The sequence below is a fragment of the Microcebus murinus genome, chromosome 1 (genome assembly GCF_040939455.1).
Source record: "Microcebus murinus isolate Inina chromosome 1, M.murinus_Inina_mat1.0, whole genome shotgun sequence".
Classification (NCBI taxonomy): domain Eukaryota; kingdom Metazoa; phylum Chordata; class Mammalia; order Primates; family Cheirogaleidae; genus Microcebus; species Microcebus murinus.
This window is the reverse complement of record NC_134104.1, coordinates 69,623,516-69,650,661: the sequence shown is the minus strand read 5'-3', so window position 1 is coordinate 69,650,661 and position 27,146 is coordinate 69,623,516. Positions and strand designations below refer to the sequence as shown.

Sequence of the window (27,146 nt, the reverse complement as noted above, 5' to 3'; positions counted from 1 at the left end):
ATAGTGAGTCTTAATGTTGCTCTAGAAGCCACAATGTCAAAAGCCCAAACTAAGAATTTAATTTAGAATTTGACTTTAGCTACCCCATGAAAAAAATAAAATTGAAAAGTTACAAAATTTTCCCAAAATAGGTTGGGTGTGTACAAGCTATGTAGATAACATATGTGTACAAACATAAATGCACGTAAACACAGAATTAAGTTATCTGACAAAATCACCACAACTTCAGTAACAGAGGAGGTTAAATACTAAAACTGATCTACTGAACGACAAGTTAAGGTTGAAGTAAGCTTTGCAATTTTCATAGCTGAAAACTAATAATAGCTTTATTCTGAATAAGATTTTTTAACTTTCAAATGCCATCATGACAATATAAGTCACAGGAATGCATCCCTTTACAAATACTACCTAATGATTTAATTTGGGAAAAAAAAAACATTAGTTCAAAATAATTTTTGAAATAAAATATACTTAAATATTTAAGCACTATAGTTACCCTGTGTGCCCTAAGACGGTTGCATGGTGCAGTGGTCCCCGTCCTTGGACATCTCTTTGGTTCACATTAGCACCATTCTGTAGGAGGAATTCACATGTCACCAAAGAGCCCTTAAATAAAAAAAATAAAAAAAAAAAAAGGATTAACAATGTACAAAGGCAAACAACAAAACACAGCAATACAATTCCATTTCTAAAATAGTATAGTTTTATTTACTTTACTCAAAAAGCATTTCCATTTCATTCTCCCCAAAAGCAGAGAAATGATAAATTATATTATTTTCTTCCCAAGAACAGCTTCTATGAGGGATTCATTTGCAGTTTGTGAACTAGCAAAATACACTACATACTTTCAGTATCAGAATTTTCTTCTATTATGAAAAAAAAATCTGAAATAATCAAAGTAATGCTCAGAAATCACTAATAGCTGCACAGAGGCTCCTTCTACTTTCCAACTCATCTCTTAAAGCAAAACATAATACTACAGCCATGTTCAGAATGTATTATGATTTTTTATGTTTTACTACCACTGAAAATGTCAATGTATAAATTCATACCCCTAATACAGCCTGAATAAGCGGTGTTGCTTTGTTTTCCTCTGAATTAGCCCAGTTCACGTCTGCACCGTGAGCCAAAGCCTCAGCCATTTTAGGAAGGTTTTTTTCATATGAAGCCCTATAAAGCTGAAGTCCTGGATTAAGATGTTTAGAGTCGAGAAACACAGAAGAATCTTGCCTTTCCCCTTCTGAAAAGGAAATACAAATACCTCAATAAAAATAAGCTCTTATTGAAAGTCATATAATAACTATAGTTTTTAAAAATGAGCTCTTCAAGGGGGAAAAATTGTTTAATAAGTAGAATTTCAGTTTTACAAGATGAAAAGAGTTCTGTGAATGGACAGTGGTGATGGTGGCACAACAGTGTGAATGTACTTAGTGCCACCAAACTGTACACTTAAAAATGGTTAAGATGGTAAATTTTATGTTATGTGTTATTTTGCCAAAATTTTTAAAAATATTAATAAATGAACTCTTAACCTTATCACAATGTGAAAGTTGTGACATAAGAAACCATTAATCTATCAAAATGAGTTTGTGGGAGATTTTCACATAGATATCTTATTTCCCATAGAATAATCACACCCCAAACATTCAAACTTCTTCTCTTCATAAAGACATCAACTGGTATGCTAAGCCTTTCTGGTTTTACCGGTATGTAATGGATAGGTTAATTACTCTATACTAGATTAAAATTGGTTATATTCCTATAAGCTTGGACTTAAGAAGCAGTAAGAAACCCTAAAGAATTTTACTACTAAACCTCACTTCATTCCTAGGATGGTACAATATCATCACAATTTGCACTATACGCAGTTCAAAGAATGTGAAGAATGCTTATTCCCCCAAGTACGCTGCGGGATCAAAACCATGAAATCACGAGGATAGAATACAGAAAAAATGCAAAGGTCAGAAGGAAAATCTAGTGACAAGGGAGCTGATGATCTCTTTCTCTTGAGAAGAAAAGATAAAGAATAATAAGATACACAGTTCGTGTATATTAAAAATTACTTTCAGCTACTGGAAAGGCACTTTTAACACATATCATGAGGCCTGGAAGGACGTACAACTAGGAGAGAACTTCCAAATATAAAGAGAAATAGCTGCTTTCCCATTTAGAAGTATTACTCTTCCCTTAGTACCTTTTAGAAGACTAACCACTTCTCTTAGAAACTATTTCATCAAGACTAGGCATTTATTACATACGTTTTCAGCAAATAATAATAATTATTGGATAATAAAATTCAATTAACATTGAATTTCATCAAAACTCACCAGTTTCATATAAACTATTGGCTGACACTGTGGAGGGTAAAGATTCTCTTCCATCATCAGAGCTCTGCTGAATTCCACTGTCATTACTTTTGACTGTTTTAAAGAAAAAATTGGCTAGTGATTAAAGTTCACGTCACTTAGAAAACAATCTCCCACAAACAAGGTTTTAAAATGAGCTCTTACACGTCAACATGAACTCAGGCACCACCAGCAGAATACCTTTAATACAATTTTAAACCTTTTGGACACTTAGCTTATCAAGATATAAATCAATCACAAAGTCTGAAAATGAATTTATTTTCAGAGTTACAACACATCTCATTACCCCCATAATATGTCAGGGATAGTAAAGAGCTTAATTTATTGTATGATTGTAAGTAATGTGTAATCCTGAGACAATGGGTAACATCTAGAGAAATGGCCACACCGCACAATGACCACTGGCACAGACTTGGAATGCTCCACAAGAGTAGTACTTACTACTACGCAGTTTTGAAGAAGTATCAAAGTAGGAGAAGAGTGAATCTAGCTCATCAGGACAGAACAGAGACTCCCGCCTGGCCTCGTCGCTATTTACAGCAATCACTGGGGACATGCAAGTTAGCAAAGCACAAAGCAGGCCATAAGAAGGGAAAAGGGCAGGAAAAAAACGTTACTGGGAAAAATTTAGGAGGAAAAAATAGGAAGGAAATCAGGCAGTTAATCAGATACTTAGGGTTTTTGGAATGACAGATTATAATTCCCATCTTCCCTTGCAGTTTAAGCAATTTTATTCCTTAGAATATATACATTACCTAGAAATGTGAATTAGCATGGCACTATTTAAATTTAACAGTTTTAAAGTCATAGAAATCCAATTTTTCCCTAGAATATGTAGAAGGACACAGGTTTTTAGCATTTAAAAAACCTACAATGACTACTAATTCAGGGATTAAGAAAGTGACTTCAGTTTAAGAAAATATCTGCATACACAAGAAGGAAGTTACAATACCTGAACTTTGGGCAGATGCTCTGACTTGGTCACTTGGCCCAAGTTTAGAAATGCTCAGCCTCTTTTCTTCATAACTTTTTGAGACACTCTTTGTTTCCTGCTCAGGAGGTGATGATGTTACAGAGTATTTATCCACAAATTTCCTCTCCACATATTTTGCTCTGATATATGCCTCTTTCTCCTGTCTGGTATACATAAAAACATGTCATCATGTTCTGTTTAATCCCTTAGCGTAGCTAATACAGAAAAGAAGCTATTATGTATTGAATATTTTAAAACAAAGTCACTAAATCTAATACTAGTTAAAACTTAATCTGTGACATTATACAAGTTTTCCTTCGAAATATTTCATGAACTATGATTTTGCACTTAAATAAATATAAACAATAACCTAACCAAAAAATCACAAGTATTAACATGGCACTCTTTTACTGTCTTAATTTTTATGCTCATTCACTTCTATAACATACACCCTCATGCTTTTTACAGAATGAAAAACATTACCAGGAAAACTTAAAAAAATTTATAGAAATCAACTTTAATTTTCTTTTCCTTGAAGAAATAATGGCATATACTGAACTATCACTATTGATGGCCATAATTTTTCATAAGACAACTACGTTAAAATAACATACATGTCACTTTAAAATCTTTGATATATGATATAGTCATAAAATGCCATGTCCTATACTTTTTCCTACTTATATACTTTTAAAATGCTTAGGTCTTTGACTAAAGTAGAGAGATAATTCAAGGTCTGAAATAACTCAGTCATACTTTAGCAAATAATTAAGATTATGATTTAAATGAAATTGGTTTAAAGAGTGGTAACTTTAAAATAGTATTGATTATATACAAATATTTAGTCAAACACAAAATCTTAACATAGGATTATGGCAAATAAAAATTTAATGCTTAAAATAAAGAATTGTAAAGACTAAAAACAGCTTCAATAACCAAAATTATGGGTTTGAAGGCACCGACTCTTACCCACTTCATTCGATGTATATAGAATTGGAAGTGTAATTTCAAACACAGCAATTAAGAAGTCTCCCCTACCAGAAGTACCCTTTTCATCTTTGTTTCTTCAACATTATAATGCCATGCATGAAGTATGTGATTAATAAATATTTGCTAAACTAAGTCAAACAAAGTAAAATTATTCATTGTAGGTTGCAGAAACTTGATCCTTTCATTATGAACAGATTGTCCCTTTTTGAATGCCTACCACTAACAGAACTTTGGTTTATTTTAACTGCTAAGAGCTTTCAGATTCCTATGTAAGTCCTTAGTTTTTAAGATTCTCTTTCCTCTAGAGATTATAATTGATTATCTGCTCAATACAATATAATTATCTATTCAAAAAATTATCTACTCAAGAGATAGCCACATTTGAACAGAAGCCGTAATGATTACTTCTAAACATTGTCTCAAGGTTACATGTCAGTTACTATAGTGAAATAAAATCATAGCTATATTCCTGATTAGAGAAAAAAGGTAGCACATTAAGACAACTGAAATAGTACCTTTGTCCTGGTTGTGGTTTCTTTATTCCCAGTTTTTCCACTTTAGCTTCATAAACTCGATTTATAACATCGTTCCCCAACTCACACATAAGCTATTTGTCAAGAAAATAGAAAAATAAGCTATAAAGTCCTTAAAATAAGCTAAAATTTAAAAGTCCTTAAAGCAAGTACATCTAATTCCCTTGCATATTCTGCAATCGCTCATTCCACAAAGAAGTTTAAAGTTAAAATAAAATGAAACAAGAACTGACAGCAATATTATCACTTTGCCATTCTTTACCAGAAAATCTCCCCAGAAGATTATCATCCCTACCAGATTCTTTCTTTTTATCTACCTATCTACATATCACAACTATTACACCTGTATGTACATAGTAAGGCAAGAAGCATGGCAAAGTATTACCTATACCATAATGTATAGCAAGTACTTGTCAGTCTTAGGACAATAAATTAAATATCTATTCTTTTCAGTTTTTACTTATAATTCCTCAAAATATTAAAAAATCTACAAAGTTTATGACATTATTAAAATTATTTTTGGACTTTTACCTCTCCTTGTGTTCTGTCTCCAAATAACAACCAACTTCAAAATCATTTAGATTTTTCTTTCCATCTGTCCATTCACGTCTTTAATTCAGTTCAAGCTCTCCTCACCTCACTAACAAATTATATCTGTAGCTTCTTAGCTAATTAAGATAATGAATGGATAATTAAGATAAGAAAATGGAACCCATGTTTTTAGCTGTGCCCAACTCCAGGCTTGACCCCTATAGCAAACATGCCTATGATGTCAAGATACAGATCACACAAACCATTTCCCTGAAAAATTATATCTGGGTAAAAGAGATACTGCATATAAACTAGGAAGACATGACCAGTAGTTATAAGGTGTCGGGACATGTGAGTTGGTGGGAGAGGGGAAGGCCTGGGCTGAGACAGCAAGAGAATAAAAATGCTATCTGGATCCATGAATAGGAACAAAGTATGGGAAGGTCACTCTCTAAAAGTGTACAATAGGCAGCCAGGAGAGAATGGTTTTCCTTTCTTCCCTTTTCCTTAAGCGTGATCGTTTTAAGGATCCACTACTTCTGCGACATCCCTCTCTGTCATGGTTTTCTTCCCTTGTTTCTATTACCCCTCCCTCTGTGAGTTTCTCTCCCTTGAATCCACAGCCCAGCTACCTCTTGTAAATTTTAAATGTGCTATTTCCTTCTTTGAGCAATTAATACTTCTAGTTTTATATACCACATTTTTCATTTTTATAAAGATACTAGAAATTACATAATAGCCTTTTAAAAAATCTGGTACTATGAGACAATAAATACATCACTGGATGAGAATTGACAAAACAGAAGCCTACTTATAAAAATTTAACATAGGGCAAAGAGGAAATAACAAAATGAGGCCGGGCACGGTGGCTCAAGCCTGTAATCCTAGCACTCTGGGAGGCCGAGGCGGGCGGATTGCTCGAGGTCAGGAGTTTGAAACCAGCCTGAGCAAGAGCAAGACCCCGTCTCTACTATAAATAGAAAGAAATTAATTGGCCAACTAATATATATATATAAAATTAGCCGGGCGTAGTGGCGCATGCCTGTAGTCCCAGCTACTCGGGAGGCTGAGGCAGCAGGATTGCTTGAGCCCAGGAGTTTGAGGTTGCTGTGAGCTAGGCTGATGCCACGGCACTCACTCTAGCCTGTGCAACAAAGCGAGACTCTGTCTCAAAAAAAAAAAAAAAAAATGATAGGAAAAGGAAGGATTGTTCAATACTGATGCTAAGAAAGTTAGTTAAGAATTTGGAAAAAATATCAAGAGTTAGGCACACATTTTTACTATATGCCAAATAAATTCACATGTCACTATAATTAAAATTTATAAAACATTCTTTTAAAAATTAGTGAATTTCAGCAAAAAAACAAATTCTATTAAGAAAAATAAATTATAGGAATTATTATCTACTTTTCAAAATTTTAGTATTATATACTATTATTTTATAATTTTCTTTAAAATTTTTCAGATATCATACAGGGACAAAATAAAAGTCTAGAACAATATTTGGCAAAATATTAAAAATAGTTAACTTTGGAGAAGATGGTGGTTACTGTTTTGAGAGGCTTTTTTCCTTTTACTTAACAATTATTTTAAAGCTTACCTTTGATACATGTTATTTTAATTAAAAAAATAATTAAAGATTTACAAACTTTACCTTAATTACATCCAATTATTCCTTTTCCCTACACATACTTGCCCAAAGAAAAATATTTTCCTATCTCCTCCCCTAAACTTCTAGAATAAAGACATACAAATCAAATCTCAGTATTGTGGCACACTAGTTTCTCCAGTAATACCATCTGACTCCCATTTCTTCTCAAGGAATTCTCTTAATATTCTATTTACTGTCCTGTTTCCAATCTTTTACAATGTAAGTTTTACTTATTTGAAGCTCTATATTTTTCCTGGGTTATAATTTTACTTTCCTCTAAAAAGACCTGATGCAAAGTACTTCCTTCTTTCTTAAGTATCCTCATTAATAATTCCATTATTTAAAATTTGAACTAAGATATCAGGTGTTCATATCTGTTATCTAAAGTCTTCATTCATATCTGCATTCTTTCCCCAACATGACTTTAAGCTCCTTGAGAGAATGGAACCCATCTTCTACTAGTTTTCTACCCCTCCACTATGGCTAGCACAATGCTACACATTATTCACAATGTTTGGTAAATTAATTTTAAAAATAAGCCTAAGATAAGACATGTAAAGTTTTAAACAACTCCAAATTAAAGTAAATTATTTTCTCATTATAATCTTTATGTTAAGTATTTCAAAATACTTTGCTTAAAAGTTTCACCCACATTTTTAAAATCTATTAGATAAATGTGTTTCGACCAAATTTTCTACATTGAATCCGCTCAATTCTTATCTACACACAAAGTTGATGCAGAAATTAGCTTCTTGTCCCTCATCTCCCACTTTCTTCTCCTTTGAATTCATAACAATTTGTAGAATCTATCTAAATAGGGCTCTAAGGGGCCAGTTTATTACTTTTATTTAAATCTTTACACAATAATTCCACAAAGCAAATTTTTCACATAATTGACAGGTTTACTGGTTTATCTATGGATTGAAATAAAAACACAAATACATTAAAAACACAATTTTCAGACAGAAATAAATCAGTGTATACGCCAACCCTTAAACTAATCTATTTTCTACAATATGGTAAACTAGATGGTGGGAATTAAAAGGAGTATACTCTTAACTGTTAGGAATTTTGTAATCTTATCAGAAACACTGTAGTGGCCTAAAATTATCTGTGATAGTTTCACAGATATAAATTCTTAGAAACAGGAAAAACAAGGATGACTTGGTTTGATGCCTCCTAGCCTGACAAATGTAAATTTGCAAACAGTCCTATGCTAAAATAACCCAATGGTGCCAAAAGCTATGCCAACCCATTACAAACTATAGTATGGCAATGTATCTATTTTTAATAAAAAAGCTAATTACAAATGATTAAAATTAAGGCATAAAATCTAAGATAATTTTTGAAAAAACACAAAAATGTAGGAATACTGGTTTTCTTAAAGAGTGAACTGACTTGGAATTAAGAGTGCTATATAAACTTAGCAATTTTAAAAACCTATTATGAAAACACTAGATTTGCCAAAATAACCTCAAATATGTTCCAATACAATTTATTTCATTGTTAGCATGAGGAACTCATATATTTGTAAACTAAGATTCTAAACTCTTCACTTATATGTGAAAATATGAAATATTTTTATGCAAATATTTATTTTACCTTTAGAAGTTCTGGCTCCCAGGTGTCTAAAGTCAAAGATCTTACTTTAGAAAAATGAACCCCAAGACTCCTAAGTAGAAAAAAGAAGACAACATTAATAGGTAAAACTATCAAGTTTCCACTCTATTTTACTTTATTTTGCATAGTTGTGCAAATTCTTTTTCTTTTTCTCTTTGAATGTGAGTCTCTAAAAGTCTCTGTATAGCCTCCCCCGCCCCTTTTTTTGAGACAGAGTCTTACTCTGTCACCTCAGGTAGAATGCAGTGCCATCATCACAGCTTAATGCAAGCTCAAACTCCTGGGCTCAAGCAATTCTCCTGCCTCAGCTTCCCAAGTAGCTGGGACTACAGATGTGTATAACCATGCCTGGCTAATTTTTTCTATTTTTGGTAGAGACAGGATCTTGCTCTTGCTCAGGCTGGTCTTAAACTCCTGAAAGCAAGCAATCCTCCCACCTCGGCTTCCCAGAGTGCTAGGATTATAGGCGTGAGCCATGACACCCAGCCACTATAGCCCTTAACACACATAAAAATAGGGACAGATCTGGTTCATAATGAATGGTGAGCCAAAGTCCTCAAAAACACTTTACAAACTAGAATTTTAGACACTTTTTAACATGTACAGTGAAAAAGGCCCTCTAACAAACGGCACATGATAATTTCCAAAGCGTGTTTATCCAAAGAAGGAGTCTTTCATTCTAGGCAGGCCTACCCACCGGTGAATCCCGGAGCACTCAATACACAGGGTGATGCCCAAGTTGATGCTGGCCCACCGAGGGTCTGCCAGACCACAGTCACAACAGCTGGCATTGCCAGGGATACATTGGACCCGCTGCAGAGCACTTTCTCCTTTCAATAATTTCTCTTTTGATTCATTTCCAGAATCTAGACTTCCTGTGGATGGAGATGATTTCTTATCCAGCTTCTAAAAGAATTAAGAATTGTTTTTTTAAAAAAAGATTATATGCTACATGCTTCAAACAAAAACTTAATCATAAATGAAAGGCCTATTATGAGCATAAGCCAGGCACTATTCTAGGCACTGGAGATTCAAAAATAAAAAGACATAGGTTCTTCTATCAATGGCCCTTTAGTCTAGTGGGGAGAATCATATAAACATTTAAAACTATATATAATAACTGATATAATGAACATATGTACAAGATATGAGGGCAGAGAGAAGGGGTTCGGAACACTAGTTTAACAAGCAGCATGGGAGAGAGAAGGAATAGAGCTAAGACTATTAAGACTAATAATTCATTTTAAGAATAAAATAATTATTTTATACCATATTTTTCCAAGGTGTTCAATGAACTGTAAGCAAGTTATTTTAATTATTGCAGTGAATAACTAGAAAAAGTATGGTTGTATATAGTTAAATACTAAAGAACAGATCAACTACATAATTATGATTAAAGAGTGAATCAACAATAGAACACACAATGTTTAAAATTTCAAGTGATATTAGGTAAACCAGGGGAAAAGCAAAAGATGGCTGATAAACAAAAAGTTAATTTTTTAAGTGCACAGCAAAGTCTATGCCAACAATAAAGAGTATTTAATAAACACTTGTCTATACATTGCCACAATGACTAAATACGAAGATGTGGTTCACAGATCCTAAGCAATGAAAGATACGGTCTATAAAATGCCTTCTGGTTTAAAAACACCCCAATTTCAACAAGCCAGTATGTGAGTACAGAATCAATAGAAATATAATTTGGCTCTTGTCTTCCCCTTCCTGAAAGCTCAATTCAAGAGCAATTAGATAGGGCTCCGCAAGTAAGTGTGGGGATACAGTATTCTAGAGGACTGGGTTGACTGAGGAATGTATCCACATGAGGTAGGTTAACCCTGCGCAGGTTGCTGGATCCCAAGCAGGTTAAGGAGAATGTCTGTCTAGTGCAGCAGCCCAGCAAGGGAAATAGGAGCTTTAGTAGGGAGAGGAAAGCATCTAAGTATATCTAAGTAGTAACAGGAGTGCTACCTAGTATGAGGTGTCAGAACCTCAGTGGGATAAGAAGGATGAGAGGACAAGATTGGGGGCAGGTGGCAACAGAGACAAGATACTGGTGACATAAAGGGGGATCAATCATATAAGCAAACATGTTAAAGATAAATAGGAGCCAGATTTCTCAATGCAGAGACAGGAATTATTTATATGAAAACAGAGAACCAGAACGAATCTTGTTAGATTAGAACTAGAGATACCAATAGGCATGCATTTAATGGTTTCCTTCCTCCTTTCTTCTCTTCCTCCATCCCTCCCTCCTGCTCCCTCCCTCCCTCCCTCCCTCCCTCCCTCCCTCCCTTCCTTCCTTCCTTCCTTCCTTCCTTCCTTCCTTCCTTCCTTCCTTTTTTTGTTTTTTTTGTTGTTGTTGTTTTGTTTTTTTGAGACAGAATCTCACTCTGCCACCCAGGTTGGAGTGCAGTGTCGTGATCACAGCTCACTGTAACCTTCACATCTCCTGGGCTCAAGCGATCCTCCTGCCTTAGCCTCTTGAGTAGCTGGGACTACAGTCATGTACCACCACACCTGGCTAATTTTTTTATTTTTTGTAGAGATGGAGTCTTGTTATGGCCCAGCTGGTCTCAAACTCCTGGCTTTAAGTGATCCTTCCATTTTAGCCTACCAAAGTGATAGGATTACAGGCATGAGCCACTGCACATGGCCAGTTTTCAATATAAATAAATATATAAAGAAATATAGATGTAAATGTGCATATATGTATACACAAACGCTGTAACTCTTATCTTGGTTTCTAAATATAATTCTCTACCAAATGGAAGTCTCAAAGCACCTAACCCACAAAATACTCATTACATACAAAGGTTAAAGATTATTCTTACAGTAGAGAAGTATAGCAAAACACCACGTTAATCAAAAGATCAAACATCACCAATAATGGGACAAATCAAAATCATGTGTCTCCTGAGAGGATGAAGTGAAAAGAACACAATATCATTTATATAATATTTCTGCCAAAAATGCATAACCTTGTGAGTAAACATCAGACAAACTCAAATGGAGAGACATTCTACAAAATAACTAATCTATAATTTTCAAAACTATCAAGATCAAGAAGGTCAAGGTAAGACTGAGGAACTATTCCTGACTGAAGGAGATTAAAGACACATGACAACTACATGCTACCTGTCTTCTGGATCAGAATCTTTTTGCCATAAAGATCATTACTGGGACAATTGTTAAAATTAGAATGATGTTTGGGAATTACATGGTAGTAACATATCAATGCTCATTTCCTGACTTTGGTAGCTGTACTGCAATTATATAGGAGAATGTCCTAGGTTGTGGGAAGTACTCCATCAGAGTAATGGCAGGTGACAGGGCATCGTGTTGTTGGAAATTTATTTTCAAATGATTCAGGAAAAAAGTTATTTGTATTGTACTTGGAACTTCTCTGCAAGTTTGAGATTATTTCAAAATTTAAAAAAAGAAATATAATCTGTTTTACCAGAACATGTTTGATAATGTGAATTAGCTCATAAGCAATGATCCTCTAGGGAAAGGATGACAGCATTATAATACAAAAATTATGTTGGTTCATTACCAGTTTTTCTCTATATGGTAATTAATGTTTTTGCACCAAATCAGAGAAGCTAAAAGCTAAGTACAATAACACAGCATAACTTGGGCCAGCCACCTCAAGGAATACAGCATTGAACATGACACCTATTCATGAAAGTAGGAGAAATGATTGTTTAAGAAGCAGTTATATCTCAGGGATCCCTTCCCAACCACATACCACTAGGAGGAGTGTCTAGATGGGATTCATCTAGAAAATGGAAGATTAAGGCAGGAGATTAAGTGAACATATACATACCAAATGCTGAGATAGCAGCACTTAGGGCTGGGCCAGTCCCTTAACCCTATGCAAGAGATCAGGGAGTCTTCCCTGGGAAATCATACCAGCAGAGAAGACACCAAAAGACCCTGACTATGCTCATTCCTCAACAAATGATCTAGATTTAGTTGAAGCTCACACAGTCGACAAAATCCTAACTATTTGTTCAGAGCTTCTAAAGAGGTTTTTATCCCTAACTTATAATCATGTGCAGATTAACAGATAGCCAAAGAAAGCCTCTACTACAACAGTTCTCAACTTTGGCTATTCATGGAAATCATCTAGGAAGGTTTTTAAAATATTGATGCCTGGGTCCTAACTCTATTCAGTTGTTCTAGGGTAGCATCTAAGCACCAGGATTTGGTTTTTGTTTTTTTTTTTTTTTTAAGATGCAGGGTCTCACTCTGTTGCTCTGGTTGGAGTGCAGTAGCTTGCTCGTAGCTCACGGTAACCTCGAACTCCTGGGCTCAAGCAATCCTCCTGCCTCAGCCTCCCATGTAGCTAGGACTACAGGCAATATTCAGCTAATTTTTAATTTTTTGTAGAGATGAGGTCTCACTATGTTGCCCAGGCTGGTCTTGAATTCCTAGCCTCAAGTGATCCTCTCACCTCAGCCACCTAAAGTGATTGTAGGCATGAGCCACTGTGCCTGGCTGAGCATTGGGATTTTTTTTAAAGCTTCCTATGTTTTTCATGAGCAGTCAAGGTTGAGAACCACAGGTCTCACACTGAATCCATGGAAAAGAACAGATTTATATTTATAAACATTCAGGGAACAAAAAGAAACTCTTGGAAATTAAATGTGTGCTAGCAAGAACTGAAATATTCAATAGAAGGCTTGGGAGATTAACTGAGAAGATTTCCCAGAAAGTAGAGCAAAGCACACACAGACACACACACACACACACATACACACACACGAATATCATAATACCAGTCCAGAAATTCCAGGAAGAAAAAACAGAGACACTGGAGAGGAGAAATAGAAAAGATCAGAAATGAAAAAAGCTCTAGTAGCAATACTGGAAACTAAACAAATAAACAATGCTGTTAAAATTCTTCAGAATAATTATTTCCAACCTAAAAATTCTATACCCAGCCAAACTATCAAATATAAGGACAGAAGAAAGACATTTTCAGACATGCATAGAATCACAAATATCTCATTTTCAGGAAACTACTGGAGAAAGCACTTACATTTTTCTGAAGAAGGAAAAATATATGGGATATAGGAAAAAGAAGAATCTTCAAAAATGATTATGTAAGGAAATTCCAAACTAATAGCTATGCTGCAGGCTTATGGGGAAAGTGGTGCAGACCGAAGAACTATGATTCTACAGACAAACATAATAAGGTATAGCAATAATAAGGTATAGCAATATCAGTATTATTTTAATTAACTATAAAATAAGATAATAATCATAAAAAGTATTTGAAATTAAAACTGAGGAGAAGCAAAAAAGGAAAGTACAATATTGTCTCTTAGTTGAAGGTTGCTTGGAAAACATAAGCTGAATATGGAACTTCAGCTTTGCCAACACGCCCTTTGTCAATGTTCTCATCATTTGTACCCAACAGTGTACCCCAGATGAACTTGACCACTTAAGAAATTTCTACTTTCCTCTCTATGTCCTGTAGCTTACATCAAGTGAGTCCCCACACTTCCTGCTTGGGAAGAGTTCTTTTATCTACTCTTGAGAGCTGGAAGTTGGCCATCATGACCTTTGAAATACAATTTAGAGAACAATCCATTCCCCCTGACACCTGTCTATCACCAAACCTATGCCACAGTCCTGCCAGATGATGCAAAAGTAATGAATTCCATTTCTCAAAACTCACTCATGGCCTTGCCCAAAAAAGTGTGTAAATTCTTGGGAGGCTAAAGCCAGACTATCACCCAAGATTCCATATTCAGCTTATATTTTCCAAGGAGCCTTCAACTAAGAGACAATATTGTACTTTCCTTTTTTGCTTTTCCTCAGTTTTAATTTCAAATACTTTTCATGATTATTATTTTATTTTATAGTTAATTAAAATAATAAAATATTTTGGTGAAAAATACTGATATTGCTATACCTTATTCCAATCTGAGACATATATTCAAATATTAAAATAAACATATATTCAAATATTAAAATAAAATGATAGGTAAAAATCAAGAGAAATAAAATAGAAATTAAATCCAGATTTTAAAAATAAAACTCATTTCAATTACATATAATCATCCTTCATTTAAAAAGATGTTAAAATTATATAATGTTTTAAGTAACCGTAAAATTAAGAACTTTTGGTACTATGTCATTTGATATTGCTAATACCTCTACTAACCTCTGATTCATCACCCTTCTCTCTATAAGCAGTAGCAATACTGGTCTGAACAGCCTTAATCCATGCCTGGCGCAGCTTTTCAGAATCTGCCTGGAGCATACAACTTCTAAAAGGAAGGAAGTTGTAATGATTAATTATTTAAATTTATTTTTAAAACATTTTCTTCCTCTTTAGCACAGATAATCACAGTCAAATGCAAATTTCTCTACTCTGAAAAGTTCTTTAAGACAAACTAGAAGCATAAAAACAATTCACAGATTCTTTAGAACCACTTACTTTGTTGGAGAGACCACCTCAAAGCAGAATCGTCGTTCTATATCTTCACAATGTTTTACTGTGCAGAGCCTAAGATCTTCAACTACTACAGTGGGATTATCCTACAAATAAGGAAATGAAATTTCCATATTTAACAACTTAGGTTTCAAATACTACCACCAATAATAATAACATATCTAAAAATATTACTTGGAATAACTGGTCTAATTTTAAAGATTTATTTATACTTGACCTTATTTTAGATACAGATAAAGGTTATCAACATAGATTTAAAAATAAAGGTAATTCTGTCCTGTTAATAAATTATCTCTGCCTCATAAAATTATTATGTATGGATTAAATGAAATAGTGTATATAAAGAGCTTGGTCCAACACTTGATACTTAGATGCTCAATAAATATTAGCTTCCTGTCAATTTTTTTCTTTTTTCTTTCATATCTATTACTCTCCTGGCCCCACTCACATATAACAAAAGCTAATTTCCTCCAAAAGAAAAGTCTTTAATCAGTCAAATATCGAACACCTCAAAGAAAGATAAGAAGCTATAACTTCTTTTTAAAACACCTAAGAAAATGAGCAAGGTTTTATCGTATTCTACTACTTAATAAAAATATAAACTCAAAACCAAGTTTATCAGAATAGAGGAAACGATGAACTACTGGCTAAATTAAAGGACTTGTGTAGAACCTACATGCTCACCTTAGAATCTAGCAAGTAAAATTTCATATAATATCATCTCAAGGTTAAGTCGATATTTGAAATTTACAGTTGACAGAATATTATTTATAAATGCTAATTAGGTAAAAAGCAAGTTATCAATTTTAACTAATGATTCTTTTTTCTAATTATTTTTAATATTCTCAAGTCATATATTCCAGTGTGCCTTTCCAATAAATAAAACTTCCTCACCCTTAAAATAAGTTTTAGGAAAAAAAATATACAAAAACTATATTAACAAATTTAGGTGTTTCTATTTAAATTACTTCAAGCTTACATTTTAGTTAATGCCATTTTTAACCTTTCTATATTACTACCTTTTGCCCTAAGGTGATATTTTTTAAAAGGCACCGTCTCCTCCAGCCTCAAAATACTACCATGGAATGGTAATGTTGTTCCTGCCACACAACTAGACATAAAAAATACATAAAGAAATAAAAGGGCCAGGAGTGGTGGCTCACACCTTTTGGAGGCTGAGGCAGGAGGATTGCGTGAGACCAGGAGTTCAAGACAGCCTGGGCAATGCAGACCCAGTCTCTACAAAAACTTTTCAAAACTTAGCCAGGCATGGTGGTGTGCACCTGTAGTCCTAACTACTTGGGAAGCTGAGGTGGGAGGATCACATGAGTCCAGGAGTTCAGAGTTGCAGTGATCACTCCACTAAACTCCAGTGTGGGTGACGAAGTAGAGACCATGTCAAAGGAAGGGAAGGAAGGGGAGGAAGGGGAGGAAGGGGAGGAAGGGGAGGAAGGGGAGGAAGGGGAGGAAGGGGAGGAAGGGGAGGAAGGGGAGGAAGGGGAGGAAGGGGAGGAAGGGGAGGAAGGGGAGGAAGGGGAGGAAGGGGAGGAAGGAAGGAAGGAAGGAAGGAAGGAAGGAAGGAAGGAAGGAAGGAAGGAAGGAAGGAAGGAAGGAAGGAAGGAAGGAAGGGAGTAAAGGAGGAAGGAAGGAAAGGAAGGAAAGGAAGGAAAGGAAGGAAAGGAAGGAAAGGAAGGAAAGGAAGGAAGGAAGGAAGGAAGGAAGGAAGGAAGGAAGGAAGGAAGGAAGGAAGGAAGAAATCATATATTTCAAAACAGCTAGAAGAAAAGATTTGTAATGTTCCCAACACAAAGAAAAGATAAATGTATAGGGTGATGTATATCCCAATTACCCTGATTATTATACATTGTATACAGGTATCAAAATATCACATGTACCCCAAAGATATGTACAACAAATATACGACAATAAAAAGCTACCAAAACTTTTTTTTTTTTTTTGAGACACAGTCTCTCGCTTTGTTGCCCAAGCTAGAGTGAGTGTCATGGCATCAGCCTAGCTCACAGCAACCTCAAACTCCTGGGCTCAAGCAATCCTACTGCCTCAAACTCCCGAACAGCTGGGACTACATGCATGCGCCACCATGCCCAGCTAATTTTTTCTATATATGTTAGTTGGCCAATTAATTTCTTTCTATTTATAGTAGAGATGGGGTATCGCTCTTGCTCAGGCTGGCCTCGAACTCCTGACCTCGGGCAATCTGCCCACCTCAGCCTCTCAGCATGCTAGGATTACAGGCATGAGCCACCGTGCCCGGCCGGAAACATTTTTTTAAAAAAGAAATAAAAGTATATAATCCTGGGACATCCCGAGAAAAATCGATCTCAGAGCAAGGAATTAAGAATTCAGGATTCAAAATCACTCTGCTTTTATGGATCAGATCTTGGTATTTTCCACTCTAGAGTCCTCTCATGCTCAAACATAAAACTAATAAACAATAATTACAATAATTTTGCACACAAGAGTATTTATGGACTTCAATGTTTATACCAAGACAAACAGATAAAGAATTGAAATTGGGAACTTACTCATGTTTCACTCAATTACTTAACCAAACACCTACCTTAAACTTTTTCTGGTAAACCAACTGATTGTTCTGTATTGAAAACCAGCGTCTAAATAAATACAAAATAAGTTGAGTTTTCATAAACATCATTTACTTCCATTGTTTTTAGAAATGAAATGTTTGGGAAAACACAGGAAATCAGATTATGGTAATTATGTTTTAAGATGTACACTGCTTCATTTTGCTTTTATATAAACTGATTTCAATATGGGTAACTACTGAAAGTAAAAAACAAGCATTTTTAAACCACAGATTAGGAAAATGAAATTACTATATTTTGATTCATTTTATGTCATAAATTTGTATCCTAACCAAAGCTGTTATCATTTATGTTATCACCAAATAATAATTGTTTTACAGTATAAATTTATAGTTTTTTGAGGTTCCTCAAAAATAACTGAAATCATTCTACCAAAATAATTGCTTTTATTATAAAGTTGAAATAAATTCATATTGTGAATAAAAATATCCACATGCATATAATAAAACACTGAAATAAACTGTGCTTTAATTTTAACCTTTCAGCAAACAATTCAGTAACTGTTTAGAACTGATATCTAACAGGAGATAATCACAAATTAACTTGGCCTTACTTTTATATGAAATACTTCTAAGCAAAATTATCAAAGTTATTACTACAGATGATCCACCCGACTGTTTATATGGTTCTGCTCATTATTGTAAATTATTAGGCAAACAATTTACTTGCAATCTTTTTTATAATAAAAAGCTAAGCTATTGTATGGCATATTTACTATTTCTATTTTACTAAAACAATAAAAGACCTAAAGACTTATAAAAAAAAATTCACAGCCAAAAGCCATTCATAAAAGGAAGCAAAACTTCTTATCAAGCATGAAAGGTAAAACAATATTTGAGTCATTATTTTAAAATTAGTTTCATGTGAGATGATTTCTATTGTAAATATTAGTTATTAATCAATTAGCTGATAGAGATTCTACCTTTTCATTGATACTAATACAAAGGACCAGAAATTGTATTTAGATATATTTAGAATTTCTATTTTTAAAAAATTAAGTTAATTCTCCAAAGCTGAGAAAATGATTAGGAGATGCTTTTCCATTTTTAAGCCTTTTACTAGACAGACTGTTAGGTTTTCTTGCCACTCAAAAAGGAATCACCTTTACCATTAAAATAGAGAGATTTGTTAAATAAGCATCTACATAAAATGAGGTGGGTTGCCTCTAAATGCAAATCATCAAGAGGCAGGCTAGAAAAGGAAGAACTTCTGGGTTTCTTTGCTTTGGGATACATAATTGGTTAGAAATGTTAAAGGAAATACCTACAAACAGAATGATGCAACCCTGCCACATGGGATGACATGCAATGGAAACAATCTCTGATATTGATTAAAGTGGTTTTTTTTAAATCATTTGAAGTATGATGAACCATATTAATAAAAATCCATGTTTTATATTATAGTAATCATACTATATAATTTGATGAAAGCTACAAGGAGTTTTATAGAATAATGGAAAACACCCATATAACTATGTAAACTTTCCATGCTTCTGAGGTCATCAAAAAACAAATTTCTTTTGACCAACTTCATCTTAGGTCAAAATCCTCTAAAAACAACATCAAAATATTAGATAAAAATTTATGTTTTTTGTCAGAGACCTCTGATTAATGATACAGATCATATATATTTCTGAAACCCAGTTCTTCTGGCACCTATCTGCTTCTGGGTGACATTATCACATCATCAGTTTTTATACACTCAGGAAAGATAATATAAATAAATTCATCTTAACTTGTTGTCTTCTAAGGAAAAAAGTTATATAATATATCCCAGGTAGAAAAAAAATTTTGAATTACTAAGATCTGTATGTCTTATGACACTATCTCCTTTCCCCTGCCATTATAAATAAAAAGAGCTAACTATACTCATCTTATACTGACCAAAATTTTAATCAGGTAAGGAAGTAAAAATGGAATATAATTTTTAATTCTTCCTATAGAATAATCCTAGTTATTGTTAATGTTTCTAAGAAAAGGAAAAATGAGACTTATAAACAGTTCATGGCCTGCCTATGCAATATAGATATAAAAAATACTTAATATTTTAAGTACTTGGTACCTGCATTTGAAAGTACTTTAAAAAAAAAAATTAGATCCAAAGAGACAAACTTTGGAAAGCACTGTGCTAACAACTTTATTCTACAAGAGTCAGCAACTGACCACAAAGCCGAAATATAAGACAGTTTTCAAAATAGGAAAATTTTTTGCTTCAGAAAAATATCACTTTATACCTATCTCAAATTGAAATAAATCAATATAATAATTATTTTATTAAATTCTAAATATTATATCATTTAAATATAATATTTATACTATAAATATTAAATTTATAAGTAATTAAATATTATTAATTTTAACAAACCAATGAGAGCTTCCAGATGACAAAATTTAGGCAGGAAAGGAAGAAATATATAAATTTAGAAATTGAGTATCTTTTTATTGTATTTGATCACTAATCCCAGAAATGGACTTGAAATCAAGAACAGGAGTAAAAGTCAAACTTCTAAATCTGTAGAAGCTTTATCACTAAAAATATATAGACAATGGGTTAATTTACACATTCATATAGGTGCCAAGCAGGTAAACATTTGATAAAATTAAAAGCTTGAACATGTCTGCTCCTTTATTTCAAGCTTAATTTATTTTTTCACAAGGAAAATAAATGGTAAACAAAAAAAGCCTAGGAACTGACAATGTATTCTTTTAACATAATTAATATGGTTTTACCAAAGGGACTAATCCTAGTTGCTGCTCCAATTTTTAAAAAGAGCTTACTAGCTTGTTTTCCTTTTCAATAAAAAGATATCAAAAAAGATATTCATCAATCCATATCTTCTTTGGATAATTATAAACACATAAAGTATGTTTATAATTTTATACATTAAAACAAACTGATACAATTAAAAGGCATAATTCCATTCCTCAAATATAATATTTATATTTTCTTCCCAATTCAAAACATAGAGACTTTTTATCCATTGCAAGTAATCCAACTGAAATACAGGTTAATTATGAGCTTTCTCGTGCCAAAAAGGAAACCAGAGTAAGATGAGGGGAAAGGGAAGGAAGCCAGTTTGGTACCTGATATGATCGGGCTTTTTCCTGTCATGTGAAAAAATGGGGCAGGATTAAAACATAAGGGAAAGGTGGTAAAAGAATGAAAATGCAAATGTGCAAAATAAGCAAAAGGACTAGCATGATACAAAAATAAAGCAAGAATTAAAGGAACAGGCTTAAGCTCAGAACCTAACAAAAGTCAAAATTATCCGTTGCATTTTATTTACTTGTTATACATATATGCATCTGTACAATTAATTCCAACTCTTGGAAATCTCAAACACTAATATTTCAGAAATATTCAAAAAATATCTTCAAGTATTATGTTATAGGAAGTTCTGGTAGGACTTAGCATGCTTGGGCATACCTCTATTATTCATTTTCTGCTTCTATAGTCATGGTTATAGAATATAGATAGTACCTTGCCTCATCTTAATAAGCTGCTCCTAAAAATTCAGGAAGATAATTACTCTGGGTATATCTATTAATATATAAACCTGAGACAAATGAAAACTTTTCATAAGGAAAAGTTGGATCACTAAATCAAGACTTTCAAAGATCATAAAATATTTAACCAAATAAACATTCTCCCACCTGTCCACCCCCACCCCCATTTTTGTCAAATAATAGCAGAGACTCTAAGGCCACACATAAGTAGGATTCATCTTTAATCTATGTGTATACTTCTTTTAAAACAAAAGGGAAAAAAATGTTGTATCTGTTATATCTGTACCAGCAGCATATAGAACACTGCTTTTAAAATTTGGGTATTATATTTTATGCTTTTAGCCCTATTTTCTAGTTCAACAAAGAGCATGGTAATTATACAGTTTCTTTATTATCTTTTCTAAGTTATTACTAAATAAATTTTTACTTATTTTTCTTGTTCATTCATCTTTTCTAAGTTTATAATGAAAAGCAAAATAGAAATAAACGTTCTAGTAATCCACCGATTTGAGCCTGAAATAAGGATGACACACCATGAAAATGTCATAAGGAAAAATTATTGTGGTAGACCTCACACGTGTCTTCAGAAAACTACATATTATACATGCAAACTTTGAGATGCCACAAACTAGAAATCTGAAACCAATTAGAATTAAGTTCAATGGTCCATAGAAGATGTAAAACTCTACACTCCTTATGCTATTTCAATCAATCACACCAAATATTATCTATTCAGTTAAATTTCAGGTTTTAGACTAATGTTTTCAAAATATACTTGTAATTCATGAATCATGCATGGGGTAAGGTCTTAAAACTATTTGGGAATTCCTAGTGATGTTGACATTTCCTGTAGGAAGGAGGTCTTTTTAAAAAATTTATTTTTAAAATACTCTGTGCCATAATTCCATAAAACAATAGGTAAGGGCGAATGTCATTATATGATTAGTATACCTTACGGTAACTATAATAAAAAATGTGCCCTAAGACCAATCCATAAGTAATCTAAAAAAGGTACTTAAGCAATGGGCAGAAAAACCTTCATATTTGAATAGTTGGATTCCTGGATTTTTTATGATAAGTTAAGGTACAAATATCAAAAATATATAGTCTTTTACCCAGAGTTTAGTAGAATATTAAATTAAGCTGGGTAGAGAACTAATTAGAGAAGTAGGTACTCTAAAGTCCAACTTGGATAATAGGAAATTACTTACAAGTATTTCCTGATGCCAGATTTTAGAAAACCTCATTTAAGAATTTTAGATACATTTGAAATTTTTAATATTGAAAAACAGGAGAAAATTCTAAATATCATTTAAAAGATTACTCTTCTTTCTTCTCCTTTTTTATATAGTTCTTTTCCTATAACCTAGAAAATATTTAAAGACTTTTGTTACAAGGTTTTGACTTTTGTTCCTGTTTTGTTTTAGTTTTTGTTTTTTTAGAGAGAGGGTCTCATTCTGTCACCTATGCTTAAGTACAGTGGTTCAATCATAGCTCATTGTAACCTCAAACCCCTGTGCTCAAGTGATCCTTCTGCCTCAGCCTGCAGAGTAACTAGGACTACAGACACACAACACCATACCTGGCTACCAATTTTGTTTTTGAAGGAAGTTTTATATAATCATTATATGCTACATTCTTTCACAAGTATGTTCTTCACTAGTGTTTTCATCAAAATGTTCTTTAACAGCACATGAACAAGTAATTTGCTATCTATAATCTTTTCGTAATAATGTAAATGGATTATGACAGTTTTTGAAAAGTGATGTATTTTTTAATAGTTGAAGTTGTATTTAGTTTTATCAAAATGCAGATTGTTTGGAATTTCCACAAGTAAAATTTAAAAATGTCAAAGAATACTTGATTAAGAGCTCAGCGTTTCAGGTTTTGCACCTCAATTTTTTTTTATAAAGGTTATACGACGTCTCTCAAGCTCCATTTTTTTACTGAAAATCAGGGCATTGAAGTATAATCTATAATTCTAATCAATAATTGTCATCTCACTACTTATAGATGGTATCTGCTTTAAAAAGCAGCCTAATTCAAGGTATTGCCTTTTTCACTTTGCAAATGGTAGGTAACATGTCTAAAAATGAGAATTTATCAGTTATTCCCTACTTGATTTTAGTTGCCTTTTAATATCTATGTCAATTAATAGAATTCCTAAAACAGATAACAAAAAATGAAAAGGTCCATGCTTAAATCAAAATTAACTTTCTTCTATTGCCCTTAATGGCAGTGCAATTTTCCACTAACACTTAGTGTGCTTCACTTTGAAGTCCGAGATCATTTCTCATTGGAGTAGTCCATGGAAGTTCATTTCTTTTCTTCTTAACATAATGGTATGTCTCTATGGACTTATTGTATTTTCACTTCATTAAACTCTAAGTAGGTTGTTTTGAAATCTCCAAGATAAATTAATTCTAACATTATATCATGAAACCATATTGGCTGAATAATCTTTATTTATTATAAAGATTCACCAGTCATACCATTTTTTCCCCAAATTTCTACTCTGGCTACAGAAATTTTTTAGGAAAAGTTTAAAGATTATTGTCTTAATTTTTAGAACTTACAAAACAAATTTTAATTTTTCATTTTCACTTTACATAAACAGCTAGAAACATTTCTAACCAGAACATTTTAGTTGGGTTTCCTATATTCATGTATTATTTTTAAAGTTTTCTATAACTTAAAGAGGTTTAGTGTCAAATATAGCCATTATTCGTTCCAATTTATATTCAATCTTGGATACAGGAAAATTATTTTAAATAAAACAAACCATGCACCATTTAAACATTCAGCAATATTGAATACTAGGGAAATGCTCAATAAATCACTGACATTTGAAAATGTCAGTAAATGTTTTTTCTATATAACCTCAACACCAAGAAACCAAAATAAGTGCACTAGGAACTTATTTCAATGAAGCATTAAATGTGTTTCCACTTAAATTACCAAAAATGTATACTAAATTGAACTTACCAGAAAATTCTATTTATTTCACTAATGTCCATTTATTTAAAAAAAACAAAACAACCTTTTTTATCATTGGGTGAATTCATATTCTGTTCCAGTAATAAAATATACACATTGCAACCAATAATATAATAGTAAATCAATTAATGAGAAACTAAATACTACTCTCAATTACTACAGAATTGTTATGACTACTTTTTTTCTTGGTAAAAGGAGAGGTATCCTTGAATAAAAGATGAATCACTGATATTCAGAAGGATATTCCTGAGACAGTCAATCTCTTTTTGTTTTTTATGTCTTAATGCTTTAATTATTTTGTTTTATGACATAAATACATGGGAAAATACAATGAAACATTTTATACAGTCATTATTTTAATAGACATTTATTGGATTTATATTTTGTAAAAATAAGTTTAAAAAAATTTAAAGTTTTTGGTAGCCACTAAGTTTAGAATAAAGGAGCATTAGCTGCCACAACTTCACATACGGAAAAAAAAACCCATTTCCTAAAACTCCAGGTTAATTAAAGCTATTGCAAAGATCAAAAGATCAGGATCACCTAGCTTAAAAATTCATAAGCAAACACTAAGTAAAAAGTTACATAAACATCATACAGAGGAGAAACCAAAAGAAAACAGAAAGCTCATTTTTCCTAATCATTCATTACATTTAATATGTATAATTTGTACTTGAATCTATTTTATAACAAATATAGGAGGTAGCTCATATTCAGAATTTATTTATTGTAAAGATTTAGTCACTAGAGACCAAATATTATAAAAATTTTCCTTGATTCCTTGTTTAAACCTTGCTTAAATTTAGAATTAATATTTTCATTTTTCACCTGCTTCTAAAGACATGTTTTCTTCAATGGACTGGGTTCAGGAAAGTTGCCATGGAATTTACAGAATTTAAAGAATTATTACAGAGAGAGCTGCCAAATCACAGAGAAAGTCATAAAATTGTGACTAAGGAAAGAACAACACTAGTATTTGAAATATATTACCTGTTCCAAGTTTTGAAGGCATTGCTGGCTCGTTTGAACAGATATCCTTCCATAACAATACCATTTGCAGCATCTACATTATATTCTAACTTAGAATCATCACTGGAGAAATCCTAGACAAAACAACACATAAAAAAGTTTATATGACTTGACTAAGTTCCCTAGATAACAAATGTATCCTAGAGAAAGAGCACAAAAGGTAGAAAAAGTTTGCTATTAAGACAGTTACAACAATATTCATATGAAAGGGGAATGGGGACCCAAATGATCAATAATAAAGGAATGCTTGAACATATTATAGTATTTCTACTCAACAGACTACTATGCAATACTTATTATGATGATGTAAAAACAGATAATTATATAGAATATACGGCAAAAAAAAAAAGAAAACGATATTTGTATTATGCTGTGATTAAAAGCACGAAATAATATGTATGCAAACAGATAAAAGAACAATTGAGTATTACACAGTGTTATGTTTAAAATGTTTTTGTTTTACCCCAATATTTTATACGGATATGTGTTATCAATATTTTAAAAGGCATATGAATATATTTAATTGGGATTATTTAAATCTACCACTATTTTCTTTTTTTTTTTGAGACAGAGTCTCGCTTTGTTGCCCAGGCTAGAGTGAGTGCCATGGCGTCAGCCTAGCTCACAGCAACTTCAATCTCCTGGGCTAAAGTGATCCTCCTGCCTCAGCCTCCCGAGTAGCTGGGACTACAGGCATGCGCCACCATGCCCAGCTAATTTTTTCTATATATATTAGTTGGCCAATTAATTTCTTTCTATTTATAGTAGAGATAGGGCCTCGCTCTTGCTCAGGCTGGTTTCGAACTCCCGACCTCGAGCAATCCGCCCACCTCGGCCTCCCAGAGTGCTAGGATTACAGGTGTGAGCCACCACGCCCGGCCTAATCTACTACTATTTTCTAAACATATCACTACCAAGATAATTTTTTGGTCTGATAGGAGTAATCACTCCACCATTTGGGAAGTTCAGAAACAGGATAAAGAATCTATGGCATTTTTTTCCAGAAATAAAACTCACTTTTGCAAAGGAAAAGGATCTTAGTCCACAGTTTGAAGTGGGCTTGTTGAGCTCATTTTTTTCCCTGAGGACTATGAAATTACTCATAGTCTTCGCCTATCATTCTAATCATTCAAGTCATCACTTCAATGCAATATAAACTGTCAATTTTCCTCCAAGGATTCATGAAGTTTGGAAGTCAAGAATCCAATATTTAAAGTATTTCCTAACAAACTTCCAAAGTATTTTGAACAAAACCAAGATTGCTGTTATCAGCAAGTTGAAAACTCTGAAAATCAGTTTCGGAACTTTCAAAATTACTCCTGAAGCAATGATTAAAATTAGAATACTATCCTATTAGGGAGTAGTAAACTTCCTGTCTTTCAAGTAAACTTCCTGCCTTGAGAAACATTTTGGCAGAGACTGTATGAGGACCTGCTGAGAATGCTGAGATGTGGGGGCCCTGCATTGGAGGGGAGACAGAATAAGAATCACCTAAGAGCCTTCCAAATCTAAGAGTCTAGGCTAGGCGTGGTGGCTCATGCCTGTAATCCTAGTTCTCTGGGAGGCTGACGCTTGAGCCCAGAGTTTGAGGTTGCTGTGAGCTATGCTGACGCCACACCACTCTAGCCCAGGCAACAGAGCGAGACTCTGTCTCAAAAAAAAAAAAAAAACAAATCTAAGAGTCTAATCAGATGGAAAAGAAAACAGACTGAAGCCACAATTAAAAACAAAAAAAAAAAACTCTCCTGCTACCTTTCAAACTTTAACCACAAAACGACATGACAATCTAATTAATCAAAAGAAACAGAATCTGTAAATGAATTACTACATTTTTTCCTACTTTTTCTTTAGAAAAAAATC

At 33.1% G+C, this 27,146-nt stretch overlaps 1 protein-coding gene across 2 annotated transcripts in view; it reads right to left on the bottom strand.

Moving 5' to 3' along the window:
- ACAP2 (ArfGAP with coiled-coil, ankyrin repeat and PH domains 2) overlaps positions 1-27,146 on the bottom strand; it is a 123,864-nt gene that overhangs the window by 13,463 nt on the left and 83,255 nt on the right. Inside the window, exons 10-21 of one of the 2 annotated variants that reach the window (XM_012780281.2) lie at positions 25,248-25,360; positions 17,712-17,763; positions 15,116-15,216; positions 14,840-14,945; positions 9,362-9,570; positions 8,647-8,716; positions 4,845-4,936; positions 3,319-3,503; positions 2,808-2,912; positions 2,328-2,420; positions 1,053-1,240; positions 497-606 (exon numbers count right to left, since the gene is read on the bottom strand). In XM_012780281.2, coding sequence (XP_012635735.1) covers positions 497-606; positions 1,053-1,240; positions 2,328-2,420; positions 2,808-2,912; positions 3,319-3,503; positions 4,845-4,936; positions 8,647-8,716; positions 9,362-9,570; positions 14,840-14,945; positions 15,116-15,216; positions 17,712-17,763; positions 25,248-25,360 — 1,424 coding nt within the window. The remainder of the gene's footprint in view (positions 1-496; positions 607-1,052; positions 1,241-2,327; positions 2,421-2,807; positions 2,913-3,318; positions 3,504-4,844; positions 4,937-8,646; positions 8,717-9,361; positions 9,571-14,839; positions 14,946-15,115; positions 15,217-17,711; positions 17,764-25,247; positions 25,361-27,146) is intronic. The other variant, XM_012780290.2, reaches the window with a different exon arrangement.